General features: G+C 34.3%; 3 protein-coding genes across 4 annotated transcripts; 2 read left to right on the plus strand and 1 right to left on the minus strand.

The window, feature by feature from the left end:
- The first annotated feature begins 584 nt into the window (after positions 1-584).
- Positions 585-6,819, plus strand: LOC132276135 (uncharacterized). Its single transcript, XM_059777415.1, has 6 exons — positions 585-712; positions 2,134-2,421; positions 5,297-5,431; positions 5,642-5,698; positions 5,966-6,100; positions 6,328-6,819. Exons 2-6 carry the CDS (start codon positions 2,137-2,139, stop codon positions 6,391-6,393), a joined length of 678 nt encoding a protein of 225 aa, XP_059633398.1. The 5' UTR covers positions 585-712; positions 2,134-2,136; the 3' UTR covers positions 6,394-6,819.
- Positions 6,820-7,569: 750 nt separating this feature from the next.
- Positions 7,570-9,342, plus strand: LOC132276134 (large ribosomal RNA subunit accumulation protein YCED homolog 2, chloroplastic). Of its 2 annotated transcripts, XM_059777413.1 has the most exons (7): positions 7,571-7,742; positions 7,858-8,052; positions 8,170-8,259; positions 8,535-8,624; positions 8,717-8,800; positions 8,878-8,923; positions 9,005-9,342. In XM_059777413.1, exons 1-7 carry the CDS (start codon positions 7,602-7,604, stop codon positions 9,079-9,081), a joined length of 723 nt encoding a protein of 240 aa, XP_059633396.1. In that variant the 5' UTR covers positions 7,571-7,601; the 3' UTR covers positions 9,082-9,342. The 2 variants fall into 2 exon arrangements, with proteins under 2 accessions (XP_059633397.1, XP_059633396.1); XM_059777414.1 differs by lacking the exon at positions 8,717-8,800 and having other exon boundaries at positions 7,570-7,742.
- Positions 9,343-10,031: 689 nt separating this feature from the next.
- On the minus strand, positions 10,032-25,447 carry LOC132276133 (uncharacterized). The gene is made up of 8 exons (XM_059777412.1): positions 25,045-25,447; positions 24,041-24,439; positions 22,785-22,858; positions 22,290-22,685; positions 20,001-21,342; positions 17,647-17,741; positions 16,046-16,187; positions 10,032-11,277 (listed from the first exon to the last, which is right to left on the minus strand). Exons 1-8 carry the CDS (start codon positions 25,256-25,258, stop codon positions 10,592-10,594), a joined length of 3,348 nt encoding a protein of 1,115 aa, XP_059633395.1. The 5' UTR covers positions 25,259-25,447; the 3' UTR covers positions 10,032-10,591.
- Between the last annotated feature and the right edge of the window lie 1,824 nt (positions 25,448-27,271).

The raw sequence follows: 27,271 nt of genomic DNA on the forward strand, positions 1-27,271 counted from the left end.
ATTTAATTCAATTTCTATTTTAGTTCCCTTTCAACTAATGTTCTTTTGTTAAGTCACTTCCCTTAGATAGTTAAGGGAATTTTTTTGACAAAAATAAATAAATAAAAAGAAAAGTTTAATTCAAAATGCAAATAGAAAAGAGGGTTTAAAAATTGTCGCGAGCTAGCTCATTGGAGTATAAAAATTAAAAATATAGTATCCGTCCATTTAAGTTAATCATATCATCACTTTATTCATATAGTAAAATGATTGTTGTAAAAATGTCATTATTAAAACATTTTAAAATAAAATATAAAAGCTAGTTAAAGATAATTTTTGAGTTTTTTTTTTTGATATTTAAGTTAAATACGGTAAGTTGTAAAGATAGTTAAATTTGAGTTTAATCAAAGAAAAATATTACTACTACAAAATTTTTATAAAAAAAAAAAAAAAAACTTGTGGTATACTTGTAAATGGATTTTAAATTTTAATTTTACACCTCATTATAATTTTTAATAGCAAATTTTCCTGTAAATAGATAGATATTTTATAATTGTTTTACCAAAATTCATAACGAACGGTCACTGTTGCTTGTGGGAATCTCAACTCGCTGCTAGTGGCTACTGCAACCCAAACGTGAGGCCCTCATTTTCTCTCTCTCTCTCTCTCTCTCAATTTAGTCTGCGCCTCTGTTGCCGTATGAACAGCCTTCTTTTCTCTGTTTAATTTCCAGGTTCTTTCCTTCACACAATTTCTTTTTAATGATTCCTATTTTCTCAACTGTGGTTTTACTCTTGGGTTGAACACAGATCACTTTTTTTCTCTTTTATTCTAATCATTTAGGAGAATTATGACTGTGAGGGCTAACACAGTGAGGTGGAAATAGTAAATACTGTTTATAAATGAGATCAAGATGATAAAATGAAGAACCTTTTCATAGAAATTGGATTCTTAGATGCAGTAATCAAGACACTTATAATATTGCAATTAATTTAGTGTTCCATGTGAAGGTAAAGCATATTGAGGTAAGATTGTCATTTTTAATAAATTTGGTAATGCCAAGAACTTCACTGCACTCTTATGTCATGTTTGGAGATCAAAATTTAAAAATTTAAAAGATATGAAAGTGGGCATCAATAATAAATAAATAATTGGATAATACCCTGTTTTGTTTGGTAGGTTTCTGATAATTTATAAACACAAAGGTTTGGCATTTAAAAAAAAAAAAATTAAAAATTACTGGAAAATCCTTCAAACTGAACATGACTTAAAGGCTTAAACTCCAATAGTAAGGAAAAAATAGATGATATGTGAGGAATAACCCTAGAGGTGACAATACTAATTCAGAAACCATGGTTAGCAGGGGAAGCATTTTTAAATTTTCTTTTATCTTGAACAATTTAAATATGTGGCTAGATAATGAACTTTACACTGAACCAATTTTTATCATGGCTCCATGGGTCACTTATCAATGTCATTAGGCTGCTCTACACTTCTTCCTTTTTGAGGAGAGAACGCCCTGTATTAGTGATACATCTCTACGGTGCGCCAAACCGGTGTTTCATTTAGTCTGCCTTTCTTTCTTTTCCTTTTTTTTTTTTTTTTGGTGTGTTGGGGGGGGGGGGGGGAGGAGGGGGGAGGGGAAGTTATAAGAAAACCACCAATTATGCTGAAGATTAGAATTAGTTATAATTGCGACATGTAAACATGCATGCATTTGACCAGTTATTACATTTTTATGGCTTTTTACGGGAACATGATGAACAGCTATCTTAGTTGCTCAACTGGCACCTTGTTCTCAATACATGCTGCCTGACATCCCTTATTTGAACCAAATACTCAGTTTACTCATTCTGGGATATTTTGACTATTTTGGACTTAAATAGTAATCAACAGTCCTTCAACGATGCCGGTTAAATTGGGCTTCGTTTGAGACCCCCAATTTATTCATTCATTCCTATCTAGTGATTGTGCAATATGAGTCCAGTGAATATATATGCTATGTGCACTTATTTCCGTTGCATAATCATCATAAATTTGTTGATTGCACATCTTTTTATTGTTCTGTACAGAAATTTACTAAATTTGATTTATCTTATAAAAACCTCACCAGCTTAACTAACTTGTTAAATCTGTGGTACCATGAATTTGCAGTATATGATGAGTATTCTAGCAAGCCACCCTTGTAATTGGTCTCCAGGAGTTAGAGAGCAGGTTATTAAGGGAAGATTTATTAAGGTTCCATGTTTTGGATATTCAATTCTAGATTTTCCTTCCAAAGAATTGGTTCCTTTTCAAGTTCAACACGTTTTAAGTGGTTGTAATCGAAGTGCTAGGAAATATCATCCAATTTTTTGCAGTACACTTGATGATGGGGGGACCCCAGATGACTCTGAAGATAGTATTGATAAGGATAAAAATTGTGAAGGAGAAACTGGAAAAGTAAGTTGCGTATTCCTTTCACTCAGTTCACCTGTTAAATTCAAATGATCTTGGAGGAAACTCATGGTTTAAGTGAAATATGGCTCATCCATATTGATGTTTGTCTGTAGATATTTGTTCCAAAAAAGGAGAGGAAGAAAATAAAAATAAAAAGAAGAAGAAAAAATAACTCTCATTACAGTTTACCACAATGTACTTGGGCTAACCATTAGATGGGCCATAACCAAAGTTCTTTGTTTCTATTGCTATTCTTATGTTTTTATTTTTGCATTTGTAAACTGAAGACATAAAAAAATTAACTGTCCAACTAGGTTCTGTCATCATCAGGATCACCTCCACCACCATCATCATCATTGGTTGCTTGGGCTTTCTCTTGACATTTGGCATTTTCTTATGTACAACATCCATTAAGAGAGTGTGTTGTGCTTCATTGTATATTTTCCTAGCTTTTTGAGGTTAATAAAATTTATGTTGTGCGCCCAAAAAAAATCCAACTATGAGTTCAATGTTTTAATTCCTTGAAAATGGTAAATCGGTAAACAGGGTGAAGTGCTATGTCCTACCAAAATGGAAGGTTGAGGGTTCAAGTTCCCTTAGAAGCAACAATGGTTGTTTGTTTGTGTAAACTTATCTACCGAAAAACAAACAATTTCATCCAAGGTGCAGCAAAACATTTTGACTTCTCTGATTGATGAACTACATCCAGATTTTGTTCTGTGTTTGTGGGATTGCTCTTCTATTTTGGCATTCTATTCCTGATGTTTAATTCTCTTAGGTAGAAATGCATTTAGCCATTTATATTTTATGCAAGAGTTAATTTGGGAAAAATGGAACTAGTTCTGGTTGAGAGGTGGTTGATACTGAAGACTCAGCATCCACTTCAAATTTCGTGTTGATACTTTGCCAGCATCTTATTTGGGTTTACTGCTTGTTTTGTCCTTCAGAGCCAAAGTGCTCTGGGATTTGGTAGCAGAAATGCTAAAAATTGACAAGGTGAAAGAGGCTCTCTCTCCAAAGGAGGTGGGCACATTATTTAGTTCAAGCTTTTGAGTCTTCCTATATACTTAATATCTTCGTTAACAATCCTAGACTCCTAATTCCAGTGGCCAGGAGGCCTGAGAAAGTATAGAGCAACTGTCTTTGGGTAGTCTTGAAAGGGGAATTGTTTTCAATACCCCGGGGTACCTACTATGTAGTACCCCTGGCCAATGAAAACTCCCCATTTCCCTTGATAATAAGAAATAACAATTCACCATTGTCTGGGGATAATATATTCTTGGTACCCCCAGGGTACCCAATACTTTCTCCTTGGCAAGAATGATAGTTGGGGGGTTAGAAGACAGAGATAATTTAAACAGGCTCTTTTAGGAAATTGGTTGTGGAGATCTGCAAGAGAGTGGGACCAATTGTGGAGGAGATCAATGGGTACTATTGTAGGTGAAAATGGTGTTGCTGGGCTATGATTGAGGTAACATTTTTGGGAAGGCATAAGGGAAGGGGGTGATAAATTCTGCAACCATGTCATATTTTCTTCTGGACCCTGTATGTTTTACTACAGTAAATGAATTTTTCACAATGAAACCATTGAATGGAGCACTGCATAAGCGATGCTAAGCCAGAAAAGGTGGGTTATCGGAGCGGGTTTTGGCATGATAATTGGTGCAGGGTGGTTCCTGTACAGGAATCCTATCAAGATTTTTTAGAATCATGTTTGACAAGGATGCTGTAGGTAGAAATAATTGTAGACTGGTTGGAGATGTTTTGATCTGGGATACTGCTTTGTGCTTTCTGTAGAGTAATCAATAATTGGGAGGTTTTGGTGGCATTATTGGATGCTCTCTACAGTTTGGACGTCTGTGGAAGTGGAGAGAGGATGATATGCAGTAGAAAACTTCCGGATCGGGTAAATTTGAGGAGAAGGCCCCATCATAAGGTGTTGGCAATATCTATTGCTGAGTCTTTGTTCTTGGTAAGATATTGGAGTGTTGAAGTTCCTTCCAAGGTGGTTTTCTTTGTTTAGTCTTCAACTCACATGAAGATTCTAACTGATAACTTGATTGCGAGCAAGTTTTCCTAATTAGGTTTATATTTGTAAAGAGACAGGAATCAATTGATCACCTTTTAGATTGGTTGGAGTGATGGGTCCCATTTCGATGACCAACTTCATAGTTGGAGAGGGAGTAAAGCTAGTTGTGCGTAAAGGAAGACATGGGATGCTGCTCCACTTTATTTGATTTGTCGCATCTTGTAAGAGAAGCATCTTCAATCTTTTGATGCATCGAGGATCCCATTCATTGGAAAGGAGACTCTTGAGTAGGGTATTTTGTTGGGTAACAGGAATGGTGAACCCCTACTTAGAGATTTTTTTGGATTATCTGGACCTGCTGATTCTTTTGTTCGTTTGTAGGGGTTTGTGGTTGTTTCATTGCATACATAGTGTGTTCACAGATTGCCCCCGCTTTTGGCATCCTTTAATTATATTTGTTACATATTGTGAACGATGTAGGCTCTCTTCCAACTGAATTTGAGCTTGGTTCCAATGAGCTAAAACCCTAAATTTTTTCATGTAAGCTAATGAATGATTACTTTTCCCTTCCGTTTTTATGTTGGTAGCAACTAAGTTGGGGAGAGGGCGCGTTGGGTGGCTCTTAATTGGTTTTACGACTTTCGACATGGTAAAGTCACGCTGGGACTTGTTAAATGAAAACATTGCATTAATTGATGTGTTTGCTTGTATGTTTTAAGTTTGTAATTTTATGCAGTTCTATGAACAACGATTACTGGAATAATCATGAATAATCCATCCATCATCCATCTCTTCAAACATATATATTGTGTGGTTCTGATATAAGCAAACCTACTTTACATTTTCCAGGCGAACAGTGAAACGTATAGAGAAAATCTTGAAAGAATTGTTGGTACGGATGACTCTGCATTTAGTGGGATAGACCTGGCAACTCTTATAAGGAACAGATATGGGAGGTCCTATGATGTTCAATTGATAAAAAAGGTATGCTTTCCATGTGTAGTGCATGGCCTGGCATAAGTTTTGGGTTCTGTTCTGTTGAATGACTCCACTTTCCATGGGTTTTGGCACTTTCGGAGAAAGGTCTATATAGTCTGTAGATTTGTCTTCTGTTCATTATTGCCATTGCCTGAAGTGAATTTTGAGACCGTGTTTTGGCACTTGCACATGTTACTTTTGAATGCCCTGTTGTAGGAATTTATGGGGAGAAATCTTCTTGCTTTGAATGTCATGTGGAAGTACATGGAGCAGGTGAGTACTTTTACTGGAAATCTCTGCTTATAGATAGAACTGAACTTTTGTCATTGTGTGATGACAAATATTGTGTTTTAGAAATATGTTTAATGGTCTGAGATTTGTGGAAGAAGATAAAAGCTTAATTTTATTTTTAAATAGCCAATATATGCTATTTTCTGATGTCATTTTGTACTCGATGTTTTACTGCTACTGGAATTGACCGTGGTACTGATGTTTGAATTTCCCATCTAAAGCACATTTGCTCATAATCTTTTCTCTTAGAGATCCTTTCCACTGACTGAGGAAGAGTATCTACTGAGGCTTGACGATGTGGCAAATACATTGAAATGCTGGGGAGCTGTTTCACATATACGGAATAGCCTACAGAAGATGAAAGAAAGGCCTCGGATAGGGAAGGTAAATTTTTTTTTTCATTGGCATAGGGAAGTTAATTTTATTACTGTAGACATTACAACTTTATCTGTCCATATTGGTGGCCTGATTGATGTATAACCTAAATTGTTGCCTCAGGCATATAATCCCTACTTTGTTTAATGGCCAATGGTGTAACAGAAACAAATAAGTAGGTTTCCTCAATTCATTATTTTTAGTGCGATGTCATTTGTTTTAATTTTTTGCCACAGGCAGTCAGCATTTTCATAGACATGGACGAGTCTGGAGGCCGTGCAAATGAATGGATTTACAAGTAGATAGTTCAGACATGCTAGAATTTCTCACAAGTTGGTTAATATGTGACAGCTTATAAAGGAGGAGGAACCTGTGGTTGCAGCAACAACTCTTGCCCCCATTTACCCAAACTGGTTGGGTTTATTCCGGGAAAAGTCCTAATAGCTGATTAACGGTGTTCTAATAGCTGCAATATAAGGACATTGAAGCCATGTTGCCTCGTAAATTCTCTATGTTCTTTTTTGGCCTTTTACAAACCTTCTATAATGGCATGCACGAGCTAACAAAATTTCTGTGAAATATTCATTTGACAAAGCGTCGTGTAAAGAATTGATCTGTTTCGATTCTTAATACTCTCTGTAATCTAATACAGGATGATATTCATGTTCATATACTACTTTCCTTTCCTTTTTTTCAATTATATATATACAAGGATGTAGTTTTCTTTAGATGCATACTTATCAATCAATATATATATATATATATTCTTTAGATGCAAGTGCATGAAGTTTTCTGCATTAGTTTTATAGGCTTGGACAGGTTGTCTGAATTTGTTATGAGATAATTAGTTTGAATGAATGTGTAGCTTTCTTTGTGGGAATTTGGCTGAAGAAAAGGATAAATCTTTGGAGAATATAGAGAAATCGGGTGAAATTTGGCAAATCTGAACTACATTTCCTTCTTCACATCTCCCTCTCCATCCATTTGATATGTAATTGCATATTAGTAAATTTAGAAATTTCAAAATGAGATTAGCATCATGTGAATCACTAAAGGCCTGATAATAAGAAATGAGTAAGGGGGTTCTATAATCCCATACTTCTGATACTCAATATCTGTTTCTAAATAGAGGGTCGAGGGTTAAAGTTCACGGAGCCAATTAGGTGCGGAAAAAAAAAAAAAAAAAAAAATGTTTTAAGTATGGGTGGGGGCATAGACGGGGCCAGGCATTTGAGCCCAACTAGACTGTAGAGCATTAAAGTTGAATACAAGAGGGGACGCAGATTTGAAGATAATTTCTACGGTAAAGGGAAATATAAATAGAGAGAGAGAGAGAGACCATTGGACAGATATGATTATACTGAAAAAATTGGTATGTCGTGGTCATCCAAGTGCCATCCAGTCTTGAAGATAAGGTTCCATGTGTGATTAGCATCCCAGTGCTAGATATATATATATATATATATATATCTATATATATAGAGAGAGAGAGAGAGAGAGAGAGAGAGAGATGGCAGAGACTGGATATTGCTGGATGTCAGCAAGAAACATGAGCCCCATCAGCAGTAGAAGAAGTCCATACTCAGTCCATTACATGCTACGCCCAACCTCCAAAATCAGAGCTTCTATCAGAAGAAATGATTTCTCACTGGTAATGCCAATTAAACACTGTATTTCTTCTTGCCAATTATATCCCATTTATATATAAATTGTGCGTGTGTATTTGTGAGACTGAGCTTCAATTACGTATTAATTGGATAAGGTAGATAACCACGAAAAAGACTAGTACTAGTCATAATAAGGCAGCTTCACGACCTCTAATCACCATATCAAATGGAAGATGGGATGACAAATGGAGCCGTCACTACACTTTCTCTCTTCAACAACTTCACCTGGACGACTTGGTTGAAGACGGCCATGAGGATGATGCACAGGTCTCCATCAACCTATGCATTCACAAGGTATTATTATCTATCCTATATATCTATGCATGAGAAATCTCCAACTTACTTCAATTACTAACATATACATACACACATATATATATATTTATATATATATATATATGATTTGAGCAGCACGCGAGCTTTGGCCTCTCGGTGGAAGGAAGGATCGTCACATCTTTCACCAGAAAATGTAGAAACTGCTCTTCCCCATACTGCAGAGAGGTATTAATTAATTATTAATTATTATTATTATTATTTTTTAATTGGTACTCATACATATGCCTCACACATGCTCGAAATTCCTGACCTTTATTTAAAAAGTAGGAACTTGATATCACTGTGCCATGATTTCGGGTTGTTAAATTAAATGAAGAAGAAAGAAAAATCGGTTAATTAATTGTTTTTTAAATTGCTCAAAAATATGCAACTGGGCTACACAAATCTGTAGAATTATATATATACTCATTTGTTAACATCAAAAGTGCATCACTCTGCAGATTGATGCAAACTTCAATGTTTGGGTTCTTCCATCAAGCAGACGCAGCAGCTCAACTCAGCTACCTGAAATCGGTGGCGATGATCCATCATTAAGTCTCTAAACTCTCTCTCTATCTCACACACACATACACACACGAACACGGGCAGAGAGAGAAGAGATCTAACATTGCTGGTTTTGCAGGTGATATATGTGAGACCAGGATATGAAGCTGCTGAACTTGATTCACTTGTGCAAGACACACTTAGGCTCAAAGCCTCAGTAAAAGTATATATATATATATATTATATGCAATTAATTAATTAGGTAGAATGTGTACTGATGAACTGATTTTGCATTTGCAGGACACTTGCTCAGAGTCATGTGAGAAATCTGAACCTAAGTTGGAGTGTAAGGGCTTATCACAATTATGTAAATTATGTAAAAATTGGATAAAAACCGAAGTAGTTAACACCCAATTTTGATTTGCAGATATTGGTCAACAGAAAGCTGCTTCTATTGATAGAAGGTGGTCAAGACTATTGGAGCTAAGGAATTCATGTCAATAATAATAATTGTTAAACATTCCAATATTTCCTTAGGTGTGCATGGTAGGGTGTTGATAAAATAAGTTAGCCTTAGTATACCAAACCGTCGTCATTAATTACATATTTGAACATAGAATTAGCAGACAGTTTTTTTCCTTTCAGAGTCGAGCTTATGTTTTCAGAATTGCAGAGCCAAGCACTTAACAGTTGAACCAAGAAGTTGACAGATTCAATCTCGACAGGATTTATTCAATTAAGCTTCTCTTTCTCGATTTTCTGCAAGGATTGCTATAAATTTTTTTATGCTGCAACTATTGGATCTGGGTGTTCTGATTCCACTTTGGTGATTTTACTCTGGCACCAAATTTAATTAGATAAAATTGATTCTTATTTGAATAGTCCAATTGCTTGGTGCATGTGAGACGGAATATCGTAGATTTAAAATAAATAAATACAGTAAAACCAGTTGAATTCCAGACCTAGATGAATGGTGAATTGGTTTTGTCCACTTTTTTTAACTTGAATTTATCTACTTATAAATTGAAATAACATACACAAAACATGCAAGTAAAATAAAAGTTATGAGGTAAATCAATAACTGACATCCATTTTTGTTATTTTTCATGAGCACCCACTGGGGAGCTATGCACCCTACCAACTAGACCGATTTTAATGAACAAGCGCGGTGGTGGAGGTACTGGATCAGAAAAAAGAGGAATTCTAGTTGGAAGATATCTAATGAAACCGTCCTGGAACTGAGATCTTATTCAAAGAGGATATCAAATATCTTCCGATGCGCATGATTGGGAATTGTCTGATCGTCTATCTAAGCCCCCATCCAATACATAATTTGACAACGTTTGTGGCGTGCATAAGGTTCACGAAGCCATAAAGGGTGATCACAATAATCATAGAAAGGAAAGAGACCCACCCACACTTGGCTTCATTTCGGAGTTCATAGAGAAAAATCATTGAACAAAAATGAGAACCATAAATTTTCATTTTATCGTTTCAGTCCAACTCAGAAAATGAGGTCGAACTGTAAAACAGAAAACAGCAAAACTAAGCCAATATTTCATTCACCAAAGGACTAAACACTCACTTCCACAAATTTAATGAAATTATCAGGATACTTTTAACAGTAATCTTGTTTCAATGCCAGCGGCAGCTGCTTCAACACGTGCTGATGGCACAACAGAACGTTATCCAAATTGCAAGTGAATGACCTCTCATCGTTAACCAAGAATATGCAGCCCATAGTCAACACAAAACAAGGAAGCTCAATACTCCAATCGACACCAACTGATAATTTTCTCACCCGAACTCAGATTTCGATTGGTTTTCATCCTTTGGATCCCCCAAAAGAAAATCTAAGGTGTTTATTTCACATGGATGCATGTATAAGCTGCTGTTACTGTCCACAGGACGGTTGTCAACTCCAACTAGATTCAAAACTGCTGTTGACGCCAACTTCTAAAACCCAGATACCAGGACCCACTCCTATCTAGTTCTTCAAAGCAATGAATTTAAGTCACCTCCATGGCCAATAGAATTGTTTCGTATTGCCATTGCTCAAGTTCCAAGCTCCTTCGGCAATCTCACCAAATAGTTGGTCCCAACCCCAACTCGTATACCCCAAGAAAAACCAGTAGTCAGTAACAGATTGGTTTCCTGATTTGAGCCTTTCTATTTCCTGAACGGTGGCCCGTTGATCAAGAAAATAAACATCGGGAAAGACTTCCACGTGTTGTTTTTTAATTAATCTACGAGTTAATGCAACAAGAGGCATTCCTCCTATTACCATGGGACCCCCAAAGGACAAAGGAGCTTCTTTTAGCAGCTCTAAACCTCCCTCAAGTTCATTAAGAGAGTCCCAATTGATGTGCTTGTTAAAAATGAGACCTTGAAATCCTGTACCTTGATCTGCCTTCACAATGAGAATTTTCGATTCATCAAAAGGGTGTACATTGAGGAGCTTGTCTGTTGCTAGAAGGATGGAACCAACCACCACTTGAGAAGCTGTTTCGTGTAGGCCATTTGGTGTGTGTGATCTTATCCGGTTGTATCTACCTGCTATTTTTGGTGCCCTGTTTTTCAGTAGAACTTCATGGTATTTGTCCCTTGTCAAAGAAGCTTCCTCATGAACTGCAGTTTGTAATCCATCTTTACATAGATTCTGGTTCCTGCTTCCTTGTCCTACTCCAGTCCATAGAATTCCTACCAAAAATGCAAAGAATATTTATACAAGAGAAACACCAAATCAACCAATCTACCAAGGGTTACAAAAAAGGATGTACTTAAATATGCATCATGTGGAAATAAGACATCAGTTTCCACATGATATACTTTTTAAAAAATTTATTGTAAGAAACAACTTTTTGATTACTTCATGTCAATATATTGATTCAAATCTTAAAGAAACAAATGCATCATATATAACTATTATTACACAAAAGACAAACTATTAGTGAAAAGAAGCAGCCCAAATGATAATGCTGCAACTGGATTGAACGTCAATTTAGTTCTCTTCACTCAGGAACAAAACGATGGCAGATGGAGAAATAAATACAAGGATTGGAATGTGGAAATGTAACTGTGCAAAAGTTTATTCTCAGTTATCAACATTTAGAAAAAAAAAATCTGAATTGTAATGTGGAAGCAGAATATACATTCCACTGTAGACATTAAGGCCTAATGAGGAGTAGGATGCATATAAAGAGTATGTCCTGAAGGGCGATGAAATTCTACTCCACCCTTGAGTGATAAAACTGGGTTTCTTGCTCATGCAGAATTTGATAACGTTTTTGATGATGCGATCACATTTTCCAGCACAGCTTCACCCTTTTCTTCAAGGTCATTTTATTGTCTCATTAGCCACTATCATACTTTATTATCAAAATATTCTGCCTACAAGTTGCAAATTAGATCTTATCTAAGACAAAAATAAACCGTATTCAGGTGGCAACAAAAATGAAGGTGACAAGAAAACTAGACAGCCAATAACACAGATATTACAGATATATACGATGTATGTGTTACTAAAGCTAGTTCCCAGCATTCAACATTGTGATTGAACCAGAATCCCACCATTTCATCTTCCTATTGAACAGCCTGTTCCCCAGTGATACAAGGCTGTCAATTTTCCCCATTTGGAATCATACGTGAGAGTTCCCTACCTTATTATTATTATTTTTTTGATAAGTAATAAGAAAATAAAAGGCATTCAAGAGGGGAATGCGTCCCTTATACAAAAGTGGAACCGGGGTCTGGGGCCCCAAGGAATCCAAAAAAATGATTAAATCATCAGAAGAGGAACAGGACTTCCTCTTCACGTAACTGAAAAGAGAGCGAATGATATGAAGTTTCAGCGTCGCCGTGGACAACTCTTTCCCTTTGAACATTCTACTATTCCTCTCCTTCCATATGCACCACCAGACACAATGTGGGACAACTCTCCAATAATCGCGTACACAACTTCTCACACATGAGAGTTCCCTACCTCATTTATATATTAAGTGCGCGTGCAAACACATGCACATTCGTATATATAGCAAATGGATCAGAGCAACTCTCCCTGCTCTTTGGGGACTCTTCCAAACTGTTTTGATCTTTTGCTGGAAATGAATGCAGAAATTCCCACTTCTCTATTTTTCTGAAAATATTACACCTGAACCCTCATTCTAAATAGTGATGTGCATCAACAATTGGTCCTCTTTGGAAAAGTATACTACAAGGTTTTTCTTTTTTCTTTTTCTTTTTGATAATTAATCATATCAAAACAATTTTTGAGGAACATTTTCACAATAAATTAGTCAACCTTATTTACCAGTGACCTATCAATTTAGAGTAGGTTTTCACTTAAATTTTCTAATGTCATCATGACCAAAAAGATCTGGAGAAATCTACAAAAGTACCAACGAATTTGGAGAATTAGCTGATTTTGCTAATGTCAATTCATTGATGAAATGCAATTCTATAAAGAGGCATCCCCACTTCAGCTAAAACGCAGAAATATTAAGAGAAACTTTGATGATGCTTTTCTTGTAAATTTGCAATTTCTACTAAGAAGCAAAAAAAAACCTTTGTGCTAGCTAGAAAGCAGATATAAGAACAGAATAAGCATTCCAGAGGTGCACAGTAAAGAGGATGGAACAATTCCCATAGAGAGGATAGGTGTGACAAAGGAAATGGATTTCTTTGAAACATAATGAAAGTAAATGGACAAATGGACAACAACAACCATTATTTGGAAGTTAGAACGAATAACAATCAACAAAACATTTACACAGATATGAGGTGCATCATATACGTGGTTCAATGCAAACAAATTCTGCAAAAACAGGATACAAATATGGCAGACACGACAAGAAATATATTGTTTAAATTATAATCAATCATAGAAACGATTTTTTATCATTAGATCATGGACTTGTGATATGATAAACAATTATTTTCATGGATCTCTAAAGATGAGCCATGATGCACTCAATTACAGATTTGATTTTTATTCTTTCATATTTGCCTGAGAAAACTAAAAATATGTTGCAAGATAGGGATGGCAATGGTTGGGTTTGTACCAGACACCCCTTAGGCAAACACAATTCACAATAATCATCCTGACCCCAAGACGAGGCAGGATAGTACATTGCTTCTCACATGAGAGGCCAGTTTCCACATCAGGAAATTTTATTTTATTTAATTTTAAAAGATACAAGGTACCTATAAGCGGTTACCTAAAAGAAACAAGAAATTCATATTGCTGAATGAGAATGTTGAGATGGATAACACGAGTAAATTGAAGAGATAAGATTAGTGATCACCCAGTTGGAGAAAGATTAAGTGTGACACCTATTAATGACAAAAATAAGAAAGTAGGCTTCGATGGTAAGGTCATATACAACGCAGACCAGACTATGCACAAAGAAAGAAACGCTAGTTAAAGTAGATGATGCAAGGCAAAGAGATAGACCAAAATTAACTTGAAGTTATAAATAAAATACCTTTTAAAACTAGATATAATAACAGACAAGGATTATAATCATAGTTGTTAAACGTTCAAGACGCGCTAAGGCGCCAAAGGTCTTATGGAGCTTAAGCGCAAGACACAATATAAGGCACGAGCCTAATCAAAGTAAGGCGCTTGTCTGATAATAATGCATATTATTAAGTGTGCAACACAAACTTGTCAATATCAAAATAAGGATTTTTTTTCAGCATATCAATTTAATGGATTAGCTAAATCAACATACATATATCTTTTCTATTTGCATATGAATTCAATTAATGTACACATTTGGAACAGTTCAAGATATGCCACACAAATAATATACAATTCTCTAAAAATTGCCTTTATATGCTCAAAAATCCTTTCATGTGCATATGCATTAACAAAATTAAATGTGATTACAAAATTTGAAACAATAAAAAACTATAATCATGCAAGTTTTATACATACATTATCATATATATTCAGAATCAAGCTATGATAAATAACATTTCAATTTACTATTCATTAAATAAAAAACAAAATGATATGAATAAATGATTAAAAAATAAAAGGCCCGCCTTTTTTAAGGCTGGAGCCTACTAAAAAGCAGGAGCCTGAGGACTTTATGTGAGCCTGGTTGAAGGGGTCTGGCCTATACTAGGTTGAAGCGCTCTAGCTGAGCCTTAATGAGCTTGGAGCTTTTTTGGAGCCTAGGCATGCCTTTAATGACATGATTATAATAGATAGAAAATAATGAAAAACGAGAATTAATGTGGCTAACCCTGTTCAAATGGAACCAAGGCAAGGATGATGACGAGGAGAAGACAAGTGACGGCCCAGGTTAACTCGAATTGCCGCATAGATTTAGGACTGGCAACACTTGCTCAACTACAAGACCTAATAACATTAAGGTTGTAAACTAAGAAGCACGGACTCTTCTATGAAGGTGTCGTGTCTGACACCAACACTTCATGGATGCTCTTAGACACAAATCCGACACTTGATGGCCATATCCATAATTTAAAAATAATTTTTATTATTTCGGACACCTGGCCGACGCATCTTGGACCCTTGGTCAACACATTCCGGACACTAGACCAACACATCCCACAATCTTTGTTGTATATAAAACAAACACAGGACAATCCTGAAAACAACATTATGAGCATACCAACCTCTTTTTCTTTAAAAAATTAACATTTAAGACATGTTGTATGTAATGAATAAAAACATAATTATAATGACATGATAGGACAATAATATAATAAATAATATAACATATTATTTTTTATATTCAAGTAGTTTCATCTTCTAACTTATTTTTTTCCCTATATGAGATTGTTTCATTGGATTTCATCTTCTAACTTAAGAAACTTTAGTATCAAAATTATAAATTAATTAAAGTTCTATAATTGCCTAACTTAATAGATATATAAATGGAATTTTATGTTTATATTAGCCATGTCCACGGTCTATAAAAATTAAAAAGAATAGACATGTAAATGGAAATTTATATTTATTTTCAACCTCGTTTTTTGGAATTTGATGTATGGACGTATCCGTGTTGTATAGTCTCTGTGTCCCATGTCCATATCCATGCTTCTTAGGTTGCAAATTAGGTATTTTTTGGAGGCATGGGGAGAGATCTTTTATGGAAGCCTTAAAGCCTCAACTTTACTGAATTGATCGATGTGGGACAAAGAATGTGTTTTACATTAAACTCTTAAGCCACAAATGTGACATAGTTTGAGTATGGAAATATTATTATAAGTGAAAACAGCATCAAGTGTCATTATTTGCAAAATTAGAGTTGACCAAGGACATTTATAAATTAAACAAAAAAAAAAAAAGGAGCAGCTCGAATCGTATATAGCCATCTAATTCCACAACTAATTCAATTTTATGTGGATGCGTAATGCATACAGTGGATCATTTTGAGAAGAAACAAGGAGAGGAGTTCAACTGCCTAAAGGAATTCAATGATTTAAAAAAGCTTACCACTTTCCTTGACAAGACTATGAGAATTACTTCCATGATCAGCTATAAACTTGACAATATCCAATACTGCAATATCTCCTTCATAAGAGACAGCATTCTTCCTTTCTGCTGGAAATAACAGCAGAGATGGATAGACTTCCCTCTGTAAATTTCAAGCACATCAAAAGAAACAAAATAAACAACCCATGCATAACTTCAACAGAATAGGTCATATTCCCATGTTTGTATTTTGAAAAGAAAAAAGAGGACATGGATGAAAGAAAAATTATTCCAGTTTTATTTGAACGGCTGGGCTCTGACCAAAACTATAGATATACAATGAGTAATTAAGGGACTTTTTAGTTGTTTATTTGTTTTTATTTCCCAGATTCTTTAATATATACATATACATATATATATATATGTCATATATATATGACATATATATATATACATATATATATATATGTCATATATATATGCACTTATATATATATACATATATATATATGCACTTATATATATATACATATATATATATGCACTTATATATATATGCACTTATATATATGCACTTATATATATATGCACTTATATATATGACATAATGTGCACTTGTTGCTCGCATTATTGTTGTAGAAATTTGAATTATGTTTTATCCACTCATTTCACAATATGATTCGAGCATTAGATATAAAAACAAAAAGCAGGTAAGTTCATTTTAAATTTTCAAGTCATAACTGGAGTGGCAAAAGCGAGGACCAATTTAATTAAATCACTGCCGCTAATATCAAGCAAATTAATGATCCAGCTATACATTAGGGAGAGGTTTTTGAGCACCATCTAATCTCAACCATTTCCCATTTTTACAAAAATTGTAAAGAGAGCAATCAAATGCTATAAGATACCTTTAATAATTAATAATTGTGGGAGATTATCATGTATTACCTTTTTTCTGCAATTATAATTAGTGATAATCTGTTTTAACTTCCTACGTGAAAAAGGAAGAGAAGATATACCTTCTCAGAAATATTCCAAAATTTTCATAAGCAATAAATTTATCTTAATTATGCTAAACAGACTTTGAGACAAAAAACAAAAGACAAAGCCTAACTTAAAATATTAGTGAAATAGGCAACTAATTCTTGATTAGTTTTTTTTTTTTTCCTTAATTAATTCTTGATTAGTTAAAAGTATCATTATTCAAAACATGACATATGTGAGACTATTATGAAATTTTCTTTCACACGTGTCTATATTCCTATAGGTATGTTTTTATTCTAATTGTTGATAACAAAAGCAGAAATTTTGCAAAACCGTTAACTAGTAAATAATAGAATTAAAATTATTTATCATGGAACCGAGTCAGCTCCTACAAAAATTATCAGTTGTTAGAACTCTTAAGTTACTAAATATTAATTCTTAGAAGGTGGACTGTATTATTGATCATGCCAGCATAACAAATCAAAAGATGAGATACATATAACCAAACTAGTCTAATACAAATATTTACCGTTATCACTGATACAAACATGTTAAAAAAAAAAAAATTAGTCTAATACAAATAAGTAACATCTGTAAATATTATACAAGAAGTTAGATGTAGACTCTGCGAGTCATACCTGAGCCATTGCTTTTAGGATCAAACTGCAGTCATTCAGTGTGCAGTCCATAAAGTAAATCAGCGGAAGCGTCAATATGTTATCCTTTAAGTCATCTGTCAAAAATTAAAACACTTATTAAAACATGAAGGTTTATAGAATAATATCACTTCAATTGAACAATATCACATCATCCTATAGTTAATTAACTTTAAGAAAAATAACTTGCTTTGTTAATTTACTTCTGTGCGCGTGTATGGCAGCGTGCCTGTCTGTGGTAGAACATAAAAAATGGGGGGGGGGGGGGAGGATTTTCTGCACCATTTAATGTGATATAAGTGCAGAAAGATCAAAAAACTTAAAATGAAGATAAACCATTTCCCCTGTTGTTAACTTCATAAAACCTGGCTAGTTTGTGCTATTTTATTCTATTATTCTGTGATGCCCGGCCATCCCATCCTCCGCGTGTGGGTGTTCGGGTGTCAGGGACGGAGCTGGAGCGGAGCAAGGTCCCCCCAAAAAATTCAAATTTCTTCTTATGCCCCCCAAAAAGTTGTTATGTTATACAAATACCCCTACTTGTGACCCCTAAAATTCATTTTTTTTTTTAAATTAATTGGCCCCCCAAAATTTTTCAAAACACTTATTTATTGCCCCAATAATTATGAATTCAGAAATAAATATAACTTGTGTCATCTCAAAACTCTTATACAAATTTAATATGGACCTTTTTAGCCTAATTTTGAAAAACAAAATCTTGTAAAATAAAAATATAAGTTCATTGTTGTACATTTTACTGCAATATATCATTGTTTTATTTACATTTACATATACACAAGTATAATATCTATTTATTATATGAATTAAAGAGAGAGAAGAAAAAATTACTCTAATATCTTATTGTATTTAATAAAAATACATGAACCTTCTTTGCCAGTCTATTTTGTGAGAAGTAGTAAAAATTAAAATATTGTGATATCAAGACGACAAAAATGCCAACAACAATAATATTATCATATATGCTAATATTTTTAGTTGTCACATGTTAGATGACAAACTCTATAATTACTCCTTGTACAAATTAATAAAGCACTTATCTATTTTGTTCTTGCTAATTCTGGTTGTTAAATTTTGTTTAGTTAAACGTTATATTTTTTCTCTTAGTATTTCATCAAGGTTATAATGACATATATTTCTCAAAGTGAAATCAAAGTAATAAAAAAAAAATTCCAAAATTAAAACAATTGTTGAATAAAATTTAACTCTTGAACAATATTTTTTTTATTTACAACTTCTTTTGCATGTAACTTATCACTTCCTGTTCCCTAATTTTTTTTTTTTTTTTTTTTTTTTTTTTTTTTTTTTTTTTTTTCATATCAGTTCTCATAACTACTAATTTAGGTTTTTTAAGTTTTTGGATTGTATTTTCCTCAATATAAAGAAAATTATATTTCAATTGATTTATACACTTTTTAATTTTTAATTACATAGTACTAGTTCGGTCTCCATATCCACAATGACGGGAATCTTGTGCATTAAACTAGCCCCTTTTTTTATTCCCCCCCCCCCCCCCCCAAATTAAAATTTCTGCGTCCACCTCTGTCGGGTGTAATTAAGGTTCACATAGATGGAGAAGCATTAAGAAGAAAAATACACCATTTTGAATCCTAAGTCAGACTCCACTTTCCCAGTCTATATTATTACTTCGTTCACAACTTGGTTTCCATCCCTCGAGTCAAATAGAGATGCATATTAACCATAATATCCCTAAAAGAAATCTGAAAAAATAAAGGAGCTGGGTATTCACAGTCACCTTCTTAGGGTTCTTGAACATCCCCTTGAATTTGAATGGTTTGCCATTGAGGTAAAAATTATCACATAAATGGGGAATTAAGAAAATAGAAGACATCAGAATATTTCCAGATACGTAAAAATGGAACCGTACCAATTTTCACTGGACATCCAACACCACCTTAATATATATTAAACTCCAAAAGTTGATCCAATTGAACTTTTAAAACCTGTTGAACTTCCATTAAGTTCCAAAATCTTCCATGAATGGCCTCCAGTTCAGCATGGACAGCCAAAATAGAGATTTTTAACCTAGACCGTGTGTTTTATTTGGAGGTGCATGCAAAATAAAAAATTTCTAAGTGCTGTCCAATTGTCACAACTCAACATTCACAACAAATGGATGACAAGTCTTCTGTGGCAGTTACTTTTACAGTAAATCAATCGAAATAGTTCCCTAGAAGGTTTAAAGACAAATTCTCCATATGAAGCAATAGAAAATGCTTCATTGGAAATGCAAATATATGCAAAGGGATAATTTTTTTGAATTATAACATGAGACTTGATGCATTTTTATCACTTACCACTGCTAAACATAGACTTTTGGTTCCTAGATTCTTTTTTCAGCATGTTCGCATAGCCTTTGACCGCCTGGTATACTTCACGAACTATCAGCTCCATCCTTTGGCAGAACCCGCACCAACTGTTGCTGAAAAGGACCAAGACATCCTTCTTCCAAGCATGAGCGACGTGTGTACCATCAGACTCATTAAAACCGAGAACCATCTGAGAAAATGTATGGGTGGTGACCCGAGGGATAGAATCCACCTCATGAAAATCCAGATTAACAAACGGTGGACTTGGAGCCTCCCTAGGCCTCAGAACAACAGACTCGGATTGTTGATATGGCAGAAGACTTCTATTCTGAAACCCATCAAGAAAATCACATAGGGAAGAATAGCTGAAAACAGTCTCTTCAGGAAAGACATAATGTTGTTGTAATACAGGATCAACAATAACCACCGACGGAATCTTTGACCCGGCAGTTAGAGATTTAAGTAAACGATATCCACCATCAAAAAAGAAAAAGGGAAACCTAACACCTTTTGTGAGAAGCTCCTGTTCCTCTGACTTCTCTACCTGTGAAGAGGTTTGCTTTTCAGCCTTCTCATCTTCAGCACTATCAAGTACTTGATTTCTATTATACTGGCCAGGCTCTACAGGGAACTCTGTGCCTGTATCAAAAGCTTTCATCTCATCATTATACTGAGAAGTCTCATCAACATTAGGTTTGGGTTGTTCCTCGTGCTCCCCAGTAGATGTACCGGCCATATCCAATATCTGATCCTTGCCCAAATCAACATTGCTTTTAAGGCAACTTTCCATGGGAAGTTGTGCTGATGCTTGATTAGACTGAACTACTTCTGTTGGTGCCGGTAAAGCTTCTGGTATTTTGATGTCAAAATCATCAGATAAAAGTTGGAAGCCTACCTCTTTTGCAAGTAAGCTTAATTTTACTTCCTTCTTACGCTGAAGAACATGAGCCAAGATGTCATGCAAGGAACTACCATGTAAATCTGAAGCAATATTATCTAAACTGACATGTTTTTCCCCATTTATAATCATGACAGAAATCTTATCCTCAAGTGTTATTTTTTGAGATGTAAGAGGTTCTACTTTTTTATGTCCAGATGTACGCCTTGATGCTTGATAAGCTTCAATTAACAATTTCAGCGGCTTGGAATTGTTTGATCCAGCCATCTGATGTGAAGTCAGATAGTCCAGTGCTAAGTCTCTGAAAGAACCAAGAGCCTCCTTGCTATTTCTTGTAGTTTCTAATGAGTCAGATGATCTATCAATAAAAAGAAGTATTGATGGCTTATCTGCAGGTAAAGAAGGTTCAAGATCATGTCCATCATCTTCCAGCTACATGATATTGAAAACACATCCATGATCAGTACAAGGGATCAACATGCTTCCATAACACCAACAGCAGCAAAACAAAAACTTAGTGAGGGTATGGATTTCCACATGAAGTTTAATAAATGACACTGATTATATAATGTCAACACAATGTAGTGCATGAAACAAATATATCCCCCACCTAGGTTGATGCACAACCTCTAAACCCAAACATACTTTGACTGTGATTTGATGTTGATTTTGTTATAAATGTAAAAAACAGATGTAGCATGCAAAAACATATAAAAGATAAAATAGTGTAAATATTCCGAAAAAAAAGACCAAAAAAAATGTATATGTATATTTGAAGAATTTGCAGAGAGATTACATGATGATTCTAGAATAAAAAAATGCTGTCAACATGGCTTGACCCCCATGTCTCGTGCCTGGATCACAACATGAGTGTAGTGCAAATCCTACAAAGAATTATCACAATACGACTAACTGAACAATAACAATGGATAATTGGACTATTCCACCCAAGGAATTTGGCAATAGCCACTTTACAGTAATTGGACAAGGAAAGATATCAAAGGTGTAAACTTATGATTCCATCAAATTGATACGTGCATATTACAAGATTCTAGGTGACCAGTCTACCACTCTGTTAAGGACAGGCTAAGTTCAACTGCTAAGGGGGTGAGAATTTATTGTATCCTGCTCAAGGAAACATAAAAATCCTCCAATAATTAAACTATTCAGTGGATTGACCAAAACATACACGAGTCATCCCAATTCAAAGTCCATATTAGTATTTGACAAATCGACACTGTGACTAAGCCAAGTCATAAATGATATGTTGGACAAGACAAAGCTGTACAGGATTTGGGGAAAAGCCCCCGTGTTAAAGAAACATCATGGAGAAATTGGATAAACAGATAATGGCTGAAGACCATAATATATTAACTTGCCTCAGTAACTAATGAATTATGCATCCGTAGAACACTTCTGAGATCATCCCCTTCTCTGAGAAACTTCGAACAATTAGGACATCCCGCAAAGTAAAGCATTGTCAACCATGAACTAGATTCTTCAACACCCAGAGATGAAAGTAATGATCTGTCAGAAACCAGACCAAATCTTATCCTTTCAGGAGACAGAAGATTTTCCCTCACAACTATCATGAACTCTGAGAAGGAAGTTTCAAACTTCTGGAACTCTTCAAAGCTACAGGAAAAACCAACACTAGGGCTCATATTCCCAGACTTCAGGAAAGCACTTTCAATTACAGAGCTCAATTCCCCAAGCCAAGGAATTCCATTAAACCCATTTTCAGTTCCACATGTCATCTTCTCATTTTCAATCCCCTGTTTTCAAAAAAAGAAATTAATGACAAATTCTCATTTATATATGTTCAAGATCAAATTTAGAATCATACTAACGTCTCACAAGAAACTATCATCCACCTTCTGGTTTTTCTTCCCTTCGACAGCTAGTGTTCTATTAGTCTCTCCATTCAGACCTGTTCCAAAAAGTTCCTCTGCAGGGTAATACTCATCAGCATCGTTGAGGGACAAAAAGATCATACAATACCACCAAAAATGTTAGTGGCCGCAGTTCAGGAAAATTTTTAATGGACAAATTGATTTACTTTAAGTTCATGATTGACATGCACATACGCTTGCTAGCACAGAACAGTATAGAAAGGATAAGATAAGGCAACTCATAAGAGCACAATTACGAAAATGCAGTACTAAATAAATCTCCAGAGAGAACACCTAGCCTAGTGAAATCATTTCCAAATGATGCTTTACATGGCTAAAATATATTTCTCTATTACTATTATGTAATTGCTGTACTGCCATTATCATTGCTTTTCTCATAATAATACAATAATCGACACCAACAAACAATTTAATTGAAGAACTCCAACAGCTGCATTGTATTAGGTCCTCTTATATGCAATGCACATCTACATGAGGCTTTACCACAAATAAGTAGTAATACAAGACACTGAAATAATGGGACCGATTTGTGCAATGGTAAAAGTTTGTATTGACATGTTTTAACTTTTAAGTACTTGGGCTCGAGTCTGAGAATAGCCACTTTGTGCCAAATAGTGCCAAAAGTTAGGTATGCTCCAGTCTTCCCCTCCCAACACCATGTAGACAAGATAAATAGAGGTCACAAACTCCGAAGTCCCATGCAAATATGATTTGAAATGTCCAACTAGCACTTCAAGACATGAACCAAATACTTAATGATGCTCCCAAGTCTTTCTGACTGATATTAAGAACTAAAGAGGAACAACAAATGCAATTTAAGTGGTTACTAGCACACTCCATCTCAGTCCAACTTCAAAATGTTCTTACGGGAAAAGGGATTTACAAATAATCATCTGCTGTTTTGAGGTCAGAATCAATTCCTTGGAAAATCTGGCCAGTCGTTCAAGCTCGCAAGAATCCCATAAGAAATCATTTTCAGTATTACGAAAACTGGCATATATGCAATAAAGCAAACCAAGCAGCAAACTGATTGGCTCAAGCCAATCATTAATCAAATGAGTACTCTAATAGACCTCTTTCTTGTTCAATTTATGAAGAGTTAATGGGTAAAAAAAATATCTTACACTATCAAGTTCCTTGTATTGGCCTTCTTTGCACCTTTTTAAGAAATTAAAGAATATAAAATAAATAATTTAGAAAATAGTTAGTGAGGCTACCGAAAGCATTTTCAGTTTCATTGTTCTTGCCCTTGGCCAGCAATCTGGGGGTCCATCCGCAAAATTCAAGGAGAAGCAGAGCCTTGTCAGTTGATTCAAGGAATTTTTTCAAATCCTCTGGTGTATCTAGAGATTTGAGGGGAATTTCTTCAGGAAAATGCGATATAAAAAAATAAATGGATGATAATATATTTTGAACTCGAAGTCTCCCTTGATACTTATAAGACAAGGAATTGTGGTAGTATATAATTGATATTCCCTCTGTAGCACCAATGGCATCTGCCAGCGCACTATCAGTGCTTCTATACAAGACCATCAGCTTTAGGGTGCCAAACTTATCTTCCTTATTAGTAGCCATGTGAGCTAATTGCTTCATGAGAGACCGAGACTCGCCGGACCCTGACCATCAAAAATCAATTTCATCAGATAAATGGAAAAATAAATTTAAAAAATCCTTCATGATAGTCTTTTTTCATTCATAATTAAGGCTAACTCACCCTTTTTGGGTTGCAAATAAAAATTACTCCCTTTATTGGTAAAACATATAACATTGTAATTGGCTAAGTGCTTGATCATCACTGTGGCAGATATTGACATTGCAAATGGCTGATTGTCTAAGGTACACAAGACATGATAGAAAAACCATTGCATATCATGAAGTGTATAAATATAACTAGCATGATCATAATTAAAATAAATAAATAGCCGAGCAAGACACTGTGTGTAAAAATAAAATACTAACTTCTATTTGCAACACGAATTATATGAATCATTTACTAAAATATGTACTTGAAGTCCTGGAATTACTAGAGAATCTACTTAAAACTTCTTTCCCAAGTTCATACATAAATTTTCAATGTGTAAATTTCGTACAAGAAGGAAAAACAATTAAAAGGCTTTCTTCTTTTCAATATTAGATATCCCAATTCTACATAATCAAATTTGAGTGTATTGGTACAGATATATCTTTATACATATATAGAGAGAGAGTAAGAGAGAGTTACATGGTACGGTGACCATGAGGAGGAGGTGTGGGTGGAGTCGGATCTGAGAGGAGAAGTTTTGTTTGGTGAGAATCTGCCATTGGAGTAGTTTGTTGCCGTCTGATTGTGAATCAACGGTCCGAAATGATGAGAACGAAATGAGGATAGCCAACACCAGCAACGACGGTGTTGTCCATGGTGAGTAAACAACGCCCACACCGTCTGATTTTCTCATCACAAAAGCACACGCACCGATTCCGATGACTTTCTTATTCTTCTTCTTTGATTCAGAGCTCTCTTTCTTTTTTCACTGTCTGAGACGTGAGAGAGAGACAGAAAGACAGAGGGAGTGCTGATTGCAGTCTCTGTTGTCGATAAAGCAAGCAATGATGGCAAATGCCAAATGGTGCGTTGATCTGGTAACTCTGTGACACGGACAACCCTATGCTATGGTTCAAGACGGGTTTATGTTTGGGTCTTTCTGTGTTGAAAATTAGACCCGACCCATACAGTTAGGGCTTTTCTTCCCTTTTATCCTTTGTTTTTTTTTGGGTAACCCTAACCATCCAAGCCCGGCTTGGATTTGGATCCTCTCTAATAATTTAAATTTAAGTTGTATATAATAAAATAAAATAAAAAACTTTTTTTCCTCGGTAAAAAAACACCCATGCACCTAAATATTTCGAAGGAAAATCCAATCTACTTTGAAATTGAGAAAATATTACTTGATTACAATATTAATCAATATTTGATAGTTAGGTGTGAAATCATGCATAAAGCATAGTTAAATAAGAAATGACGGGATGTGTTTAAATTATTCATGTGTTTAAATTATTCATCTTGTGTCCGGTGTCTTTTGACTCATACAAAACCACTATTAAAAAATAAGTTGAAATTTTGAACAATAATGAATTCGTTTATCTCTAAATGCTAAACACTTATTTTCTTATAGAATAATAAAAATAAAAAAAATTTATTACCGATTAAAATTTCAAACATTAGTTTTTTTTTTCTTAAACAATTAAAAATTAAAAAACTAATTTTTACAGTATAATCATACAGGCTTTAGCAATTAATTCTTTGTAATTTTCAATTACTTTCATATAAAACACTACAATTGTAATTTCAGGTGGAGTAAAGTAGTATGTGGGATTGCTCATGAGATAAAATGTCCAAAGTGCACTAAACTCTCATAAGTATCAAAAAGTTGCAAAATACTCCATCTAACATTTATTTATTTTGATTAACAACAAACACTTTCAATTCACCAAGAGTTGTAAATTATCACCTTGTGCCAAAAGAATGTTGATTTTTTTTTTTTTTTTGTGTTAAAAGTGATGTTGCAAAAAATAAAAATAACTGAACGCTTAAATTATGATGTTAAAAGGGTGCACATGAACACGTGGATTGGTTGTTTTGATAAAAATATCTTCATGCATGCTATTTTATTATTTTAAAATTTATTTTATAAATAATAATTTGAGGGTATTTGTTGCAAGTGTAATACTCCGTAATATTTTCATAAAAAACAGTCAATCAATATATCAGGTGGCCATTTTAACACCAAATTTTCAATATGCATTTGCTGAAGGGAATAATGTACACTATTATTTATTTATTGATTATTATTTTTTATTGATTGAGGGTATTTGTTGACAAAAGAATACAAATAACATAAATAGCATAGTGGTATTTCGCAACTTTTTGACACTAGATAAGAATTTCACTCCAATTTGGCCATATAATATTCATTCAAAAAAGTTGATTTTGATATTCTTAGGTGAATAAATTTGTATAAGATAATAAAAAACACATTCCATCTATTTTTATTTTCTTTTTGTCATCTATTTGAAATATAACCTTTATGTAGTATATGGTATAATACTATCTAATAATTTAATTTTGTGGATTAAAAGATAATACCATTACAATTGGTATTAAAATTAAACCGCTATTGTTGTACTGTCACAAAACTCACCAAAAATAAATTTGGTACAAATAGATGAATAACAAGAAAACAAAAAATCAACTTCCGATTAAAAAAGAATAACAAAAAATCATTATTTTGAAATAAGAAAAAATAAATAAAATCTAAGTGTAAAATATGCAATTTTTAGTGGATATAATGTATTCATTTGTCAACTCACTAAAGCACACACCCAATGCAAAACAAAACATAAATGAGACCATAGGCGAAATTCATCTAAGGTTTATTTTTTTAATGCGACAGTGGCACAATCACAAAGGC

Source organism: Cornus florida, unplaced genomic scaffold (assembly GCF_030987335.1).
Source record: "Cornus florida cultivar Cherokee Brave unplaced genomic scaffold, ASM3098733v1 CherokeeBrave_3.0.0_Hap2_Chr10, whole genome shotgun sequence".
NCBI classification, from domain to species: Eukaryota; Viridiplantae; Streptophyta; class Magnoliopsida; order Cornales; family Cornaceae; genus Cornus; species Cornus florida.